At 27.0% G+C, this 14,610-nt stretch overlaps 1 protein-coding gene and 1 pseudogene across 1 annotated transcript; both read right to left on the reverse strand.

The window, feature by feature from the left end:
* Nucleotides 1-8,960: 8,960 nt before the first annotated feature.
* On the reverse strand, nucleotides 8,961-9,873 carry LOC125873317 (uncharacterized; annotated as a pseudogene).
* Nucleotides 9,874-13,211: 3,338 nt separating this feature from the next.
* LOC125873270 (uncharacterized) lies at nucleotides 13,212-14,039 on the reverse strand. The gene has a single exon (XM_049554172.1). The coding sequence runs from the start codon at nucleotides 13,985-13,987 to the stop codon at nucleotides 13,340-13,342; it is 648 nt and encodes a 215-aa protein (XP_049410129.1). The 5' UTR covers nucleotides 13,988-14,039; the 3' UTR covers nucleotides 13,212-13,339.
* Between the last annotated feature and the right edge of the window lie 571 nt (nucleotides 14,040-14,610).

A 14,610-nucleotide genomic window follows, 5' to 3' on the forward strand; every position in this document is an offset into this window, starting at 1 on the left:
AGGGGAGCAATAGAAGTATAAAGTCTTTATTTATTATTCTTTTTTGCCTTTTATTTTCTATTGCTTGAGGGCATATTCGAAATAACTAGATTTGTGTCCGATATGCCTGCTAATGGAATAAGCCACATTTGATTTATACAAATAGTCACTTTTTCCAGAAGAAGTTGGCCATTTTATAAAAATTAGATCAATATTCCAAAATCTAAAAGTGGCACATAGTCTCGATGAGTTCAAAATTAAAATCTAATAGTACTAGTGGTCTGAACTTGAATTAAATTTTAATTAGGAGGCCACAAACTATTTCAAATTTGTGTTGGTCGATAAGACTAATAAAAGGGTGACTCACTCCTTTCCGTGAAACATTTCATTTTTAGAATTCAAATCTAATATCGTTGATAAATAATGGATGTGTTCCAACCTTTTCAGCTAAAAGATTGGTGATATTTCTCTTGTTTTCTTTCTCATTTTGTGTTAATATTTGAAATAGATTCTTGTCGTTTTTCACTTACTCAATTGATGGGGTTTAATTAAAGTGATATACAAGTGGATATAATAATTTAGAATATGGTATAGGCATTTCCAACTCAATTATTCAGATAAAAGGATGATTCTTGATTCTAATAATTCACATAAAAGTGATGGACCCTAACGTTTAATTTGCTTTCATTTAAATTACGAAACATAGAAATAAAAAAGACAAGCAGTGAGAAAGTGCAGTATGGATTATCCTATAATGTTTTGCACTAAATGGCCACTTGATGTCCTCGAATATTGCCAGCATTGCATGGATTAAGGAAAAGATCCTTTATCTAAAAGATAATCAATAGGAGAGGAAAAACCGAAGAAACGTGTATCTTGACTATATTTTTCGATATCTACTAACTTTTTTTCTGTTAATACAGATATCTGAGTAGGTGTCTATTAAGGCTTAAACAATAGAGAAGAAATTACTTTGAAGCTATGCATGAAATATAACAATTGATACAAGTTATGCGATGTATTATTTATGCAGATTGAATGTGAAATATGAGAGGGAGTAATTTTTTAAGAGCCATTTTTAATACATCAAATCAGAAAACAAAGTATGGGTTTCTAAGATGGTAACCTTAATCAAATATAAAATAAACTCATTTTGAAATTAATTTTTAAATTAGTTATCTCTTATTCTTAGTATCAAACGGGCACTTTAGGGTTGCAACCTTATCTATTTAGTGGGAATAATTGGCATCCTGTTAATTGTAATATTGATATAGTACTATTCACTAAGTACTAGATTTTCGTTCCATTATTTGACTACTTTTTGTCCAATGAGGTGACTTGAAATTTTGGACACTTCCAATTCAATAATATATGAGTTAGTTAATGTATTTCCAAGTGGCAAACTTATATCCAAGTTTACGTTTTTGTTTAATTAAAACTCTCACCTCCTTCCTTACAAACTAAGAAATTGAATTTGTCACATTATGGCTTTCCTACTTTTTTTGTTTTTGTTTTTTTTGTTATAAAACTCTCACACGAAAAAAAATAATATATATATATATATATATATCTTTTGATTATGGTGGGCACATTATGGTCGGATTGATTTTACGTGACAATATTATAATAAAAAAAGACCGTTTTGTTCTTTTGCTTTGAAAATGCCCTCGAAGAAAGTTGGCTATTTCTAAATTAATACCACCCAAAAATAATCCTCTTGCATTTGATAAACAAATATTTAGAATGTTTTACCATAAAGTAATGAAAATATATATCTTACATTTTTAGTTATAGGTATGAATAAATTATTTGAGAGTGGGTTGGAGACTCTAGACGTTCCAACTTTTGGTTGATAAATCAAAAAAGAATTAAAAGACCCGACTTCTTAACTTTTTCTAAAAAAATCATTCATTTAACATCTCACTAATACTTGGTATAAATAATTGGGATTGGACCCCATATATTCTCTTTTTTATTTGCTTTATTATTACTTTGTACAGTTCGTTGAAAAGAAAAAAAGGGGAAGTAATTGATAAGAAATTATAGTGTATTTCTTGAATGGGAAAACAGTCTTAATTTTGTGATTTAGAATTGACATCCATTTCATTATAAAGTAATTTATATATATCCCTGTTGTTACACATTTGATTCAGGTATATGTTGGGTTCGAAAGTGATTAAGGAGTCATGCACAAGCTTACAATTGCAAATCATAGAGTTGATAAATCAGATAACAAAAACTTATACTAAAACATAATATTATTATATGAAAACTAATATAAAAGAATATTATTAAAATTGTTGAGATATAAATCTCCCCATGAACAAAATTCTATAAATGACTACATTGTGGATGCTATTCTGTTATGCTATGAGAATATGGATCTTCAATTTTGTAGATTTTCAAACTTTTCCTCTAAGGAAAGAATAAACCAAATATGGAAGAAAAAAATGTTTTCCTTTTAGGATAGTTAAACATTTATGGTAATACTTTGTTTTTCCCTTTTGTAAAAAATAAAACTTAAAATATGATAAGAAAATCAGGGCAAAATCCTAACAATATATACTCTCTTGGTCTAACGGGAGTAAGAAAAATAATTTTAAATGTACTTTTTTGGTTTATTATTTTGATGTTCAAATATTTTTCCACTCATTTTCTTGTAAAATTTATCATAGATGCCCCATTGAAATAAATTCCAACATAGTCGCAACTCAAACAATAATAATAGAGATATATATAAAACTCAAAATAGCTGCTGAATTTAAAAAGTAAAAAGAAAATGTCTGAGAAAAATAAAATATCTCTCATCTTTGATAAAAGGATCATATATACTCCTACAGAGATTTCTTTAAAATTAAAAAAAAATATATATATATCTTCATTTTTCATTAAGCAAAAAGGGGCTATATAAGGCATTTTGTAATAGGAAAAATATATATAAGACACCATTATAACGATAAAACTATAAGTAAGCCATTTTTATAACAAAAGATATATTAGTTCTAAATTGCAAAATTGAGATATATATCAAAAACATTTCTCCCCTCGTAATTTCGTTAAAGTAGGGTGGGCCGTGGGCCCATGAGTGGGTCAATTCAATGAATGATTGGGCTTGAGCCCCGATCTTATAGTGGGAAACATAGAAAACTTAGTAGGCTCCAAATTTATATTGATTTAAAAAAGAAAAATCACCCCACATATATATTTAAGGGGTAATATTACGAATTTTAAGTCTACTTTTAAATTATTTTATTTTTTTGGTAACAACTGTAAATATATTACCATAACCACCAAAAAGTACGAATACAAATGAAGAGCACTTTTCTCTGATAACAAAGAACATGCCTCCTACCAAATCATAAGAAAACTAAATACACATTAAATGTTGAATAAAATTCCTACATTTCATTGCTTTCTTGGAACTACTAAGTAACTGTAACCTTTCTCTGATTTCCTTCTTTATCTGTGCAATTGTCTCATCTGTTTGTACACATGTGCCTTTGTATCGCCTCCAATTTCTGGCACGCCAAGTGTGATAAATGATACTTTTAAAATATTATTGTTTATAACAGTTTAATTACGGATTATAGCATATCACTTTTTATTTATAAATTAATTTAATTTTACTTCATTAAATAATTAGTCTTTTATAATTTTATTTTTATTATTAAATGATATAAATAAAGAATCTACCATAATTATCTCTTACACATTTTTACAGATTTTACCTTGATTCTCGTTCTTTTGTTATTGACACATTTATTAACATATCAGTTTTAATTTATAAATTAATTAATTGTATTTTATTAATTAATTTATATAATGTTAATAGGTGAGAGAAAGAGAAAATTATGAGAGAGAATAAATTCATAATTATCAATTACACCTTTCAAGGGATTTCTTTTACCTTATGACATGACACACCCCACCCCACTTTCACATACCCAGTTCTCTTTCCATCCACGCCAATTTTTCTTTCTCTTCCAACTTCTCCATTGTTCTTCTTCTCCATTCAAACGAAAACTGCCACTCAACTTGATCCTCTCAAAGTTGAATTTATCAATGATGTACATTAACAAGATCCAATATCAAAGTATGTATTCCTAAATTATTGTAATTTTTTCATAATAATTAATTCACTTTCTTTTTCAAAGTAATATTTTTCAATATTTTTTCAGTGATTGTGACATGTACACATGTTTATTTGCTAAATGTATTAGCAGTGAAGTTTTTGATATGGGTCACATTGACGTTGATGTAAAATATCGTCAAAGGTACGCCACAATCCCATGGCAGTATGGAAGAAGTAAGAACGTTGATGACACAATTAGTGAGAGTGAAGTAACTGGTATTGTTGCTAGTAAAGTTGATGGACCGAGCATAGCAAAAGAACATGATCTGGATACTACCAATTATCCTACACCAACACCAAAAAGATCAGTTGTCAGATAGATATTGACTTAGACTTTATGATTTTAGGATGTTATTTATTTTTTGCTTCAGTTTTTGGCAATAATATATACTATGCATTATTGTTACTATGAAATATTAAACAAATTTTATTGATTTTCGTTCATGATATTTGAAAATGAAGAGTTTGTTTTATGTTGAGTATATAAATATACATTGTTAGGCTTAATTAAATCCAGATGGATAAAAGTTGGTCACCAGTTGGATACCAATTTCATGCAGTATTAGTCATATTTTTCAACCTGGATACAAATTGGATATCAACAGTAGCCAGTTTTAGATTGAAATTTTAGTTTGAAGAAAAACTGCATATACAAAGTAATAAGAATTAAATATCTTAAAATTCTATTTAGATATCAATTGTATACATTGTTACAATTAGGTTTTCGAAATGGATACCAATTGGATACAATGTTAATTAGTCTAGATTGACTTATTCAGTCAAAATCTTAATTATATGTTGTATTTTCAGCTAAATACCAATTAGATACCAATTTGATACAAATAGACTTAGTTTTTCTAGTTGGATATCAATTTGATACCCAATTGGACACCAGTTTGATACTAATTAAATACCAATTGGATACAAGTAGAACTTAAATTTTCCAGTTGGATACCAGTTTAACATCAATTACATTTTTTTTTTTCTATTTTCAAGTGAGATATTTGTTAGATATCAAATGGATACCAATTGGATACAACATTAACTTGTTTTAGGTTATCTAATTTGGTTGAATCTCAATTACTTGTTCATGTTTCAATTTTTTCAATGGGATATCAGTTAGATACCAAATGTTTACCAATTGGATATAACATTAACTTGTTTTAGACTGACTAATTCTGTTGAAATCTCAATTACATGTTGGTTTTTCAAATTTTCCAATGGGATATCAGTTCGATACTAAATGTATGCCAATTGGGTACAAAATTAACTAGTTTTAGGCTGACTAATTTAGTTGAAATCTCAATTACGTATTTTTTCAATTTTTCCAATTGAATATCAGTTAGATACCAAATGTATGTTAATTGAGTACATCATTAACTAGTTTTAGTTAGCTAATTCATTTGAAATCTCAATTTCATGTTTTTTCAATTTTTCCAATGGAATATCAGTTCGATACCAAATGTATACAAATTAGATACAACATTAACTAGTTTTAGGTTGGCTAGTACACATAATAAATGTTATGAAATTATAATCCATTAACTTAAAAGACAAAATAAATAAAAAAACATGAGTTTGTCACAATAAAACGACCAAATCAAAAAAAAAATTATGTCTTTTTTTTCAGCAGGGTAATTTGAACATGTCATCCTGTTGTGTCCTTCTCGACAACATGTACTACACGTAACCTTAGACCTCTTGAGCTTCACATCAGCAAGTCCTTTCCAACGTTCAAGTTATGGTCTTCCTACATTTCTTTTTGAAACAGGTGGCAATAATTTATGCTCTGACACTCTTTGAATTGAATATTTTTCTATTCCATCATAAATTATTGTATAGTTATTACAGGATACAAAAGTACAAATAACTTTTATACATATGTTATATCAATATAAGAATTTCATACCATTTTTATGCATACTTTTTATACCTATTTAATGCCAAAAGTAAACACTGATTCATACCAGATTCATGCAAAAAAGAATACGAAATCCTACAATTTATAACTAGCAATTATATTTTATTAAATAAACAATATATCAATTTCATCCCACTATTATGCACAATTCCAACCAATATAATGCCAAAAATAGAAATTGAATCATACCAGATACGTGCCATAAAAATTATAAATTTTCATACAAATTTGATCTTACTATTATACCAGTTTCATACAAAATTTACATCAATTTTTATACCAGAACCATATCAAAAAATTAATAATACTTCTAACAATTAATTGTCATTTATTAGATAAATAGTATACGAAATTCATTTCAATATAATGCCAAAATCGTACCAACATGATCTAACCAGTATACCAATTTCAAAAAAAAATTATGTAATTTTTTTAACCAGAAACATATAAAAAAATGAATGTTCATACCAAAATCTATACCAATTTCAAAAGTTTTTTATGTAATGTTCATACGTCATAATTAAAACTATTATACACAAACAAAATCTGAATAATTTTTAAGTAACCAGTATACACAATTCATTCAAATATAAGTCCAAAATTGTACAAAAAAAAAGGTATGACAAGTATACCAATTAGAAATAAATTCTATGTAATTTATTTTTACCAGAAACCATAAATTAAAAAAAATTCATACCAAAATCTTTTGCATTTTCAAACAAATATTATGTAATTTAAAAAAAAAAGAGTGTTCATACCAAAAACGTCACAATTAAATTCTATTATACACAACCAAAATCCGAAAACTTCTTTCCAGTATCATTGTTCTTAATTATTTTTTTTAAGCTTGAGTTGTATAACAATACAAATAAAAAATTGCAAAGAACACCAATTTGAAGGATCCCATCTACCACCGTCTGTTTATTAATATTGATAAGAAGTTGTCCATTACAACACAAATGAAAATTATTGGATAAAATCAACTGAAACTAGTTGTGACTGACGACAAATTACAGAAAAAATTGAGAGGAGAGATAAACGTTTGAAAATAATAATAATAATAATAATAATAATAATAATAATAATAATAATATGTTTTTTGAATGAAATTTAACTGATTTGAGTAAAAAAAGGAAAACAAAATATTTCTTTTTTTATGAATCTCCTAATTTTATGGCACATATTAATTATCATTAATGAATTCAAAATTAATTACTACTAACATATCCGTAATTACTACTAAAAAAAAATCTGCTTTTTGAATTACTGTTAACTGATTGAGTAAAAAAAGGAAAACAAATATTCATACTTTGTTTTGAATTTCCTTAATTTATGGCAACTATCAATTATCCTTAATGTATTCAAATTAATTAATATAACTTTATCCGTTTTTTTCCTTTTAATAATTTTTAAAAATTATTTTTTACTATTATTTTAAAACTCTATTTTTTAATAAATTGTTACAACCTGAAATTTTTTATTGTTACAACTTGAAAGTATTATAATACTGTCATAGCTTGAAAATATTAGTCTTATATATGTCATTTATAAAATTTTCACATTTAAAATACAAGAAAAAAGGCAAGATTAATTTCTTTTTCTATCCTAACAATAGTTTAACATTATAATCATCTCTAAGTGCAAACTTTATTGGAAGAGATATAGATACAATCAATTAACTAAGACCTTGTTCGTTTATTAAACCAACCTCTTAGATAATGACATTTTAATAAAATAAGTCTTAGCGTACGCGTTTTATGCGTCCTTTAGATCTTATAGTAATAAGAATATGTTTTTTTAAATAGTAATATTTGAAAGATACATTTATTTAATAATATACGGTAAATATTTAAAAATAAATTATGAATTTCAAATTAATAAATGATCATGTATAAGAGTTCGATTCAATACAATAGTTCTTCTTACAATTTGTTCTATTACTCATTTCCTTGAACAAAAGTATCATAAAAAAACCTTATCTGCTTAATCTACATCTATAATTACTTATCTTTACATTAATTAAAATAAAAGAAATAGTGTAGCTTTAACTGAAAAAAGTATATTTAGTGACAATTTTATTTATCATAATTTTTTTAATAAAGTGAAAATCAACATTTCTAAGAATTTATTTGTAAAAAATTGTGTTGAAACTTAGAGCAATAGTTGTATTACCTTTACTCTTTAGCCGTCTTCTTAGACTTTACCTAATTTCTGTCGAACTTCAAAAAAAATAAAAAAGACTAAGAAGAAGAAAGAGAAAACGAAATTAATTACTTTCTACTTTTTAGTAGCCTTCATTATTTTCATTTCTATCATTTAAAAAAAAAACGTGAACACTTCTACCATAAATTTTAAAAAATAAAACAATAGAAGTTTCTTCTCATATTACTCCCCCATCTCCATACATTTCTATTTATACGTTGTTCTTAAGGAGAAAATAGATGTTCCTACATACTTGTCATTTCACAAATCAATTTTAAAAAGACATTATTTTTTTTATATTTTAACCTTGAGAGTTATTAATCTTGAAAATATGAATTTGATCAATATAAGAAAACTAAATACTTATTTGATGTTCATTGATCAATTTAATTAATTCATATTCATTTATCAAAAGTTTATTTCAAAATAACACTAAATAAGGTACAATGATAAAGTTAAGTATTGTATGGTGAAACTTTTATTTTTCTTTCCATGGAAGTGATCAAGTTCGATTTCCATTACCACACATTTGAGGCTCACTTCTGTCTGAATTGAAGATTCTCATGTTTTAATTAACAGTGCCATTCAATCAGCACGCACATGAACATATGATCGTCCAAAGTGACAAAATTGATACTAACTAATATTGTGAATGCACTTACATTTGTTTTCTCAAAAAAAAAAAAAAACCGATCACATAATGTGCTAGTTAAAACTCTGTTATTTCTTCCATGATATATCTGTATTTATCTTCTATCTCTTATGTTGAAATTGAAAACTCTTCTTCCTTCAATAATCTTTGTTGTCTTGCAATAAATGCCTCAACAGTTTTCCTGAATTCGACACTGCTCAGCCCATCCGAGGTTGTTGTTGTCATCGCTGGTTTTACACTGTCAGTGCCTATATTTTTCAAGCAACCAACTGTAGCTGACCTCATCATTCTTTTTCTAGTTTTTTTCTCATCATGAGCCAAACGTAAGGAGTTTTCCGAATGACTACGATGAATTCTCTTTTCTAATCGCCTTTCTGCTACAATGCTCTGTTCACAATTAGTCTCTTCAACCAAAATGCTCTGTTCACAATTTGCCTCTGCATATGAGGTTGTTGGTTTTACACTGTCAGTGTCTATATTTTTCAAGCATCCAACTGTAGCTGACCTCATAATTACTTTTCTAGTTTTTTTCTCATCATGAGACAAACATAAAAAGTTTTCCGAATGACTATGATGAATTCTCTTTTCTAATCGCCTTTCTGCCAGTTTCCTCTGTTTCTTGCTCTGTTCACAATTAGTCTCTTCAACCAAAATGCTCTGTTTTTTACAGCAAGCCTCGTTGTTCATCGAATATTTTTGCTTGTACTCATCGAATTTAACGTTGTCCGCGGCAGATGAATGTCCTGATTTGAAGAAGAGGATGATGACAATAATGTTTACAAGAACAAAGACGAATCGAGGACTAATGAGGGTGACACCAAATCCCTTGACATAATCTGTCGAGAGTGGCAATTGAATGGAAAATCTTGAGATTATGGTGAAAAATATGCAGAAAACGATGAACATTGTCACTCTTTGACGCTTTTTGTATCTTAACATAGCATTTGCTTTCTCCAATTTGATGTTGTGGAAATTTAAGGATTCCATGTATATTATTTTCACTCGAAACCAAAAATTAATTTGGATTAAGGAGAAAAAGGATGTTAATCTTTTATGTTTGGTTGAGATTCTGGGGATTTTATGTGGGAGTATATATAGGCGCTAACAAGTATTTCTTTTTTTTCTTCTTCTTTCTCATTTTTTGTTAATTGTTGAAGTTAGATGCTTGTCGTTTTCACTTTTATCTTTTTCTTTATAGGCTTTTTTAGGCTACATTGAAAGAGATTAATAATATCTTTCCCGGGCTACGTGACTATATTCATGAAAATAATAATAAAAAAATTCTAGTGCATCTTTTTCTGATTAATAATTTTATATGTTTATGACCTTTATTTGTTAGATAAAGTATGCACACTTCTACATGTGTTCTATATTCACGTTATTCACATCTACCAAATATATTTATTACCTTCAATAATGATAATTTTTTCAATTTGTGTATTGAAATTGTTATTAGTAAGATTTGTTTGTCTACTAAAGTCTAAGAAAGTAAAGAAGATTTTAAATACTATATTTTAAACGAAAACTAAATGCATTAAAATATTATTTAATTTTATAATTTTAAAAATATAATATGAAAAGTTAGAATTAAAGAGTTGCCAAAAACTAGAAGAGACACTTTTTTTTAAAACAAAGTAAAGTAAGACAAACAAATTGAATTTAGAGAAATATTAAGTTTTCTTCTAATCAGACATATTCGTGGAAGTCATATATGAATATCAAATATTAATTTAACTTTTTTTATAATAACTAATAATTGTCCAAATAATACCTTGTATTATCAGGAAAAGCAACATGCCAAAATAGGCAAGTATGATTAGCACACTGTACTTGTAATAATTGTTAAATATAGTATTTATTTTTAAAATAAATTTTTATTTTTACTTATCATTTTTGACATATCAAGAAAAGACAATTATTTTTTTTTCATGTCTTACCCTCAACATTAAATACTTATTTTTCAAATCATTTTTCAAGACCTAATACTAAACATTATTTAATAGGGACAGGTCTGTAAAACACTTATATGAATCATTGTTTTTTGAATGGATATATCAAATCAAATCGTGACAAATAAAAATGAACGGAATGAATATTTATTATATTCAAAAACTAATAAAATAAAATCACTCGTTTATTTACAATTTATTAAAACAATGCGTAAAATTAATAGTAAAGAAAAATTATTACACTCTGAATGTATCTGTCATTTCTAATTAGTAATTTAAAACTTTTGCATTTCTTTTACTTTTTGAAGATGGTCCGAACAAACAAAGAATGTCAAGACAACTTCTCGTTAATGTTCTTTCATTTGCTCATTACTTTTTCCATGTGATATTAGTTGTTCATATTATTATAAATAATTATTTGTCAATTTATAAATTTAAGATAAAATTAATTTAAAAAATTATTTATCCCTTAGAAATAATTTATTTTATAAGAAATGTATGCAAGTTTATAAAATTTAATTTTTTTAAAAAAAAAAATTAAAAAAATCATCTTTTTATTTATGATTTCTTAATCAACGGTTAAACTAAGGGTGAATCATTAATACTCCCTTCGTCCCTATTTACTTGTCCATATTTCCTCTTTTAGATATCCCTATTTACTTGTTCATTTTGACAAATCAAGAAAGGACAAATTTTTTTTTCCTATTATACCCTTATTTAAACTTCTTGAAAATTTAAACTTCTCCAACATTGATTAGTTATCTTGAATAAAATTATTTTGGAATCATAATTAATAAGGGTAAAATTGTAACTTCACTATGCTAATCATTGTTGCCTTAATATGTGTGTCATTTCTAAAGTAGACAACTAAATAAGGACGGAGGGAGTATATGCTTAATTAGCATACTGTACGTCTGTACCGGGTAATAATTATTTTTCCCCTTTTTTAATAAGCTTACTTGAGACGTGGAAACTTCCCATAATATATGTGTTAGTTAATATATTTGCAAGTGTATATATTTTATTGGAAACCCCACCCTCCTTCCTTACAAACTAAGAAATTGTTATTTGCCGCATGCCAGTTCTCCTACTATTATTTTTTGTTATAAAAGTTACACAAAAAATATATAAAGAATTGTCAGATCAATTATTTCTTTTATGTCTCCTGTGATTTAAATTCATAATCTTAAAATTGAAAGTGAGTGAAATTTGATATCCCAACAACTCCTTCAATCTTACTTTTTGTCTATTCAGTATTTTACTTTAAGTCTTTTCAAAACTTGAGTAATTTAAATTTGTGTCAAAATTTTCAATAGTATCCATATTGAAGCAATTTCATTTCAAAAGCTCAGATCTAAAATCTTTAACTAGAGATATAATAACATTTACAATCATACCTAAATCATTACCGGTCAGACTAATTTTTATGTTTATATTATAATTATAATAATTCTATAAAGACTGCTTTGTTCTTTGAGTTCGGCAAAGGTTTTCCCAATAAAGTTAGCAATTCTTAAATCAACAACACTACTAATTTGAAGAAGTCTTTTTTCCCTTCAATTTTATATCTAATCAAATAGTGTTACGTAAATTGAAACGGAAGTGATATAATATTAAGCATTGAAATTTTAAAACAGTAATGTGAACATTTAGTTCAAATGAAAGAACTTTCCGGTATGATATTTGAGACCGTCAAAGGGGCAGCATTTCGTTATAAAGCAAAAGGAAGCAATAGAAACCAGTGCTTTTTAATTTTATTTTTTTTCTCATAAAAGAAACCACACAATTCTCACTTTTAACATCTCACTATTACACGGCCAAAATCATTGAACTTGTCCCCATATTTTCACCTTTTGAATTTTTTAGATTTGATTAGTAATTATCTTCTCAATATTAAAAGAATAAAAATCATGGCGATTAAATATAGGAAAAAATATATAATTAGACATACTTCACTAAAACAAATATTATTATTACTTATATTACATATTTTATCACTAATTAAGAGTTTTAAAATATTACATATATTGAGCAAAATACACTTCGATACATGTATTTTTGCTACCAGATACACAAAAATAGAAAGAGAGGTGAGCGAAATCAGGGAGGGAGGCAAACGAGATTAGTATATATCTCAAATACATGTGAACTACACTAGATACATATTACATATATATAGCTCAGTTATCAGATACATGAGAAAGTGGCGAGTGAGATTGGTATACATATAAATTCACTTAGATACGATGTATCTTAGAACAAATTACACCTAATTTTATCCTCATGTATCTGAAGGTACCAAAACTTGGCAAGATACGTAATATTACTAACTAAAGTGTATATAAGTAATTAGCTCTTGGATTTATGCAAGTTAACTTTAAATATACTACAATTTTATTTTTTAAAAATAGTTAATGGAAATAGCTATAAACTTACATTTGTTTTCTTAACTATTTTTTTCCCGATCACCTAATGTGCTAGTGATATTTTTTCAAGATATCTCTTTATTTTAAACTTGAAAACTCTTCTTCCTTCAATAATCTTTGTTGTCTTGCAATAAAGGCCTCAATAGTTTTCCTGAATTCGACATTGCTCATCCCATCCTCTGGATATGAAGTTGTTGGTTTTACAGTGTCAGTGTCTATATTTTTCAAGCATCCAACTGTAGCGGACCTCATCATTCTTTTTCTAGTTTTTTTCTCATCATGAGCCAAACATAAAGTGTTTTCCGAGTGACTTCGATGAATTCTCTTTTCTAATCGTCTTTCTGCTACAATGCTCTGTTTCCTCTGTTTTTTGCTCTGTTCATAATAAGCCTCTTTGTTCATCGAATATTTTTGCATGTACTCATCATACAAATCCAATTTAACGTTTTCCATGGAACCATCTTTAGCGGATGAATGTCCTGATTTGAAGAAGAGGGTGATAACAATGGCGTTTATAAGGACAAAGACGAATCGCGGACTAATGAGGGTGACATCAAATCCCTTGAAATAATCTGGTAATTTTTGAGTGGAAAATCTTGAGATTACGACGAAAAATATACAGAATTCGATGAATCGAAACAACATTGTTACTCTTTGACGTTTTTTGTACCTTATCATGGCATTTGCTTTCTCTGATTTGATGTTGTGGAAATTTAAGGATTCCATGTTTATTCAAATGAGTTTTGATTAAGGAAATGATTTTGTTTTTGAAATTCTGGGGATTTTAGGGGTAACGTGGGAGTATATATATAGGCTATACAAGTATATATTTTTTTTTATTTTTTTTGTTAATGGTTGAAATAGATGCTTGTCGTTTTCACTTTTTCTTTTTAGGCTTCATTGAAAGATACCAATAAATTTCTTAATATTTTTTTCCCAACCTGCGTGACTAATAAATGAGAATAATTTAATTTTTTTGAGTGCAGCTTCTTTTAGATTAATAAATATATATTGTTGTTCTTTTTTTTGTTTTATCGATTGAGAGACAGTTTAGGTTATGTAACAGTATTTTTTTTCTTCCAAATTTCCAATTATTCCATTGTCTCTGTGTTTACTGCAAGTGGTGGTTATAATATTTCATAGTGTTTAGAACAATGGTTATAATAATTTTGAATATGATATAAGTAGAAGTTACACAAATCTTGCTAGTTAATGACCTAATTACTTAGATAAATTTTAATTTGTAATATTATGTATTTTATCAGATTTTGGTGCCTTCAGATTCGTATATATATATATAAGATCAAATTTAGGTGGAATTTGTTCTAGATACATTGTATCTAAGTGAA

This window comes from Solanum stenotomum, chromosome 1 (genome assembly GCF_019186545.1).
Source record: "Solanum stenotomum isolate F172 chromosome 1, ASM1918654v1, whole genome shotgun sequence".
Taxonomy (NCBI): domain Eukaryota; kingdom Viridiplantae; phylum Streptophyta; class Magnoliopsida; order Solanales; family Solanaceae; genus Solanum; species Solanum stenotomum.

Bases quoted from the DNA above. Each gene is read 5' to 3' on its own strand.
- LOC125873270 (XM_049554172.1), bottom strand. From the start codon at position 13,987: ATGGAATCCTTAAATTTCCACAACATCAAATCAGAGAAAGCAAATGCC.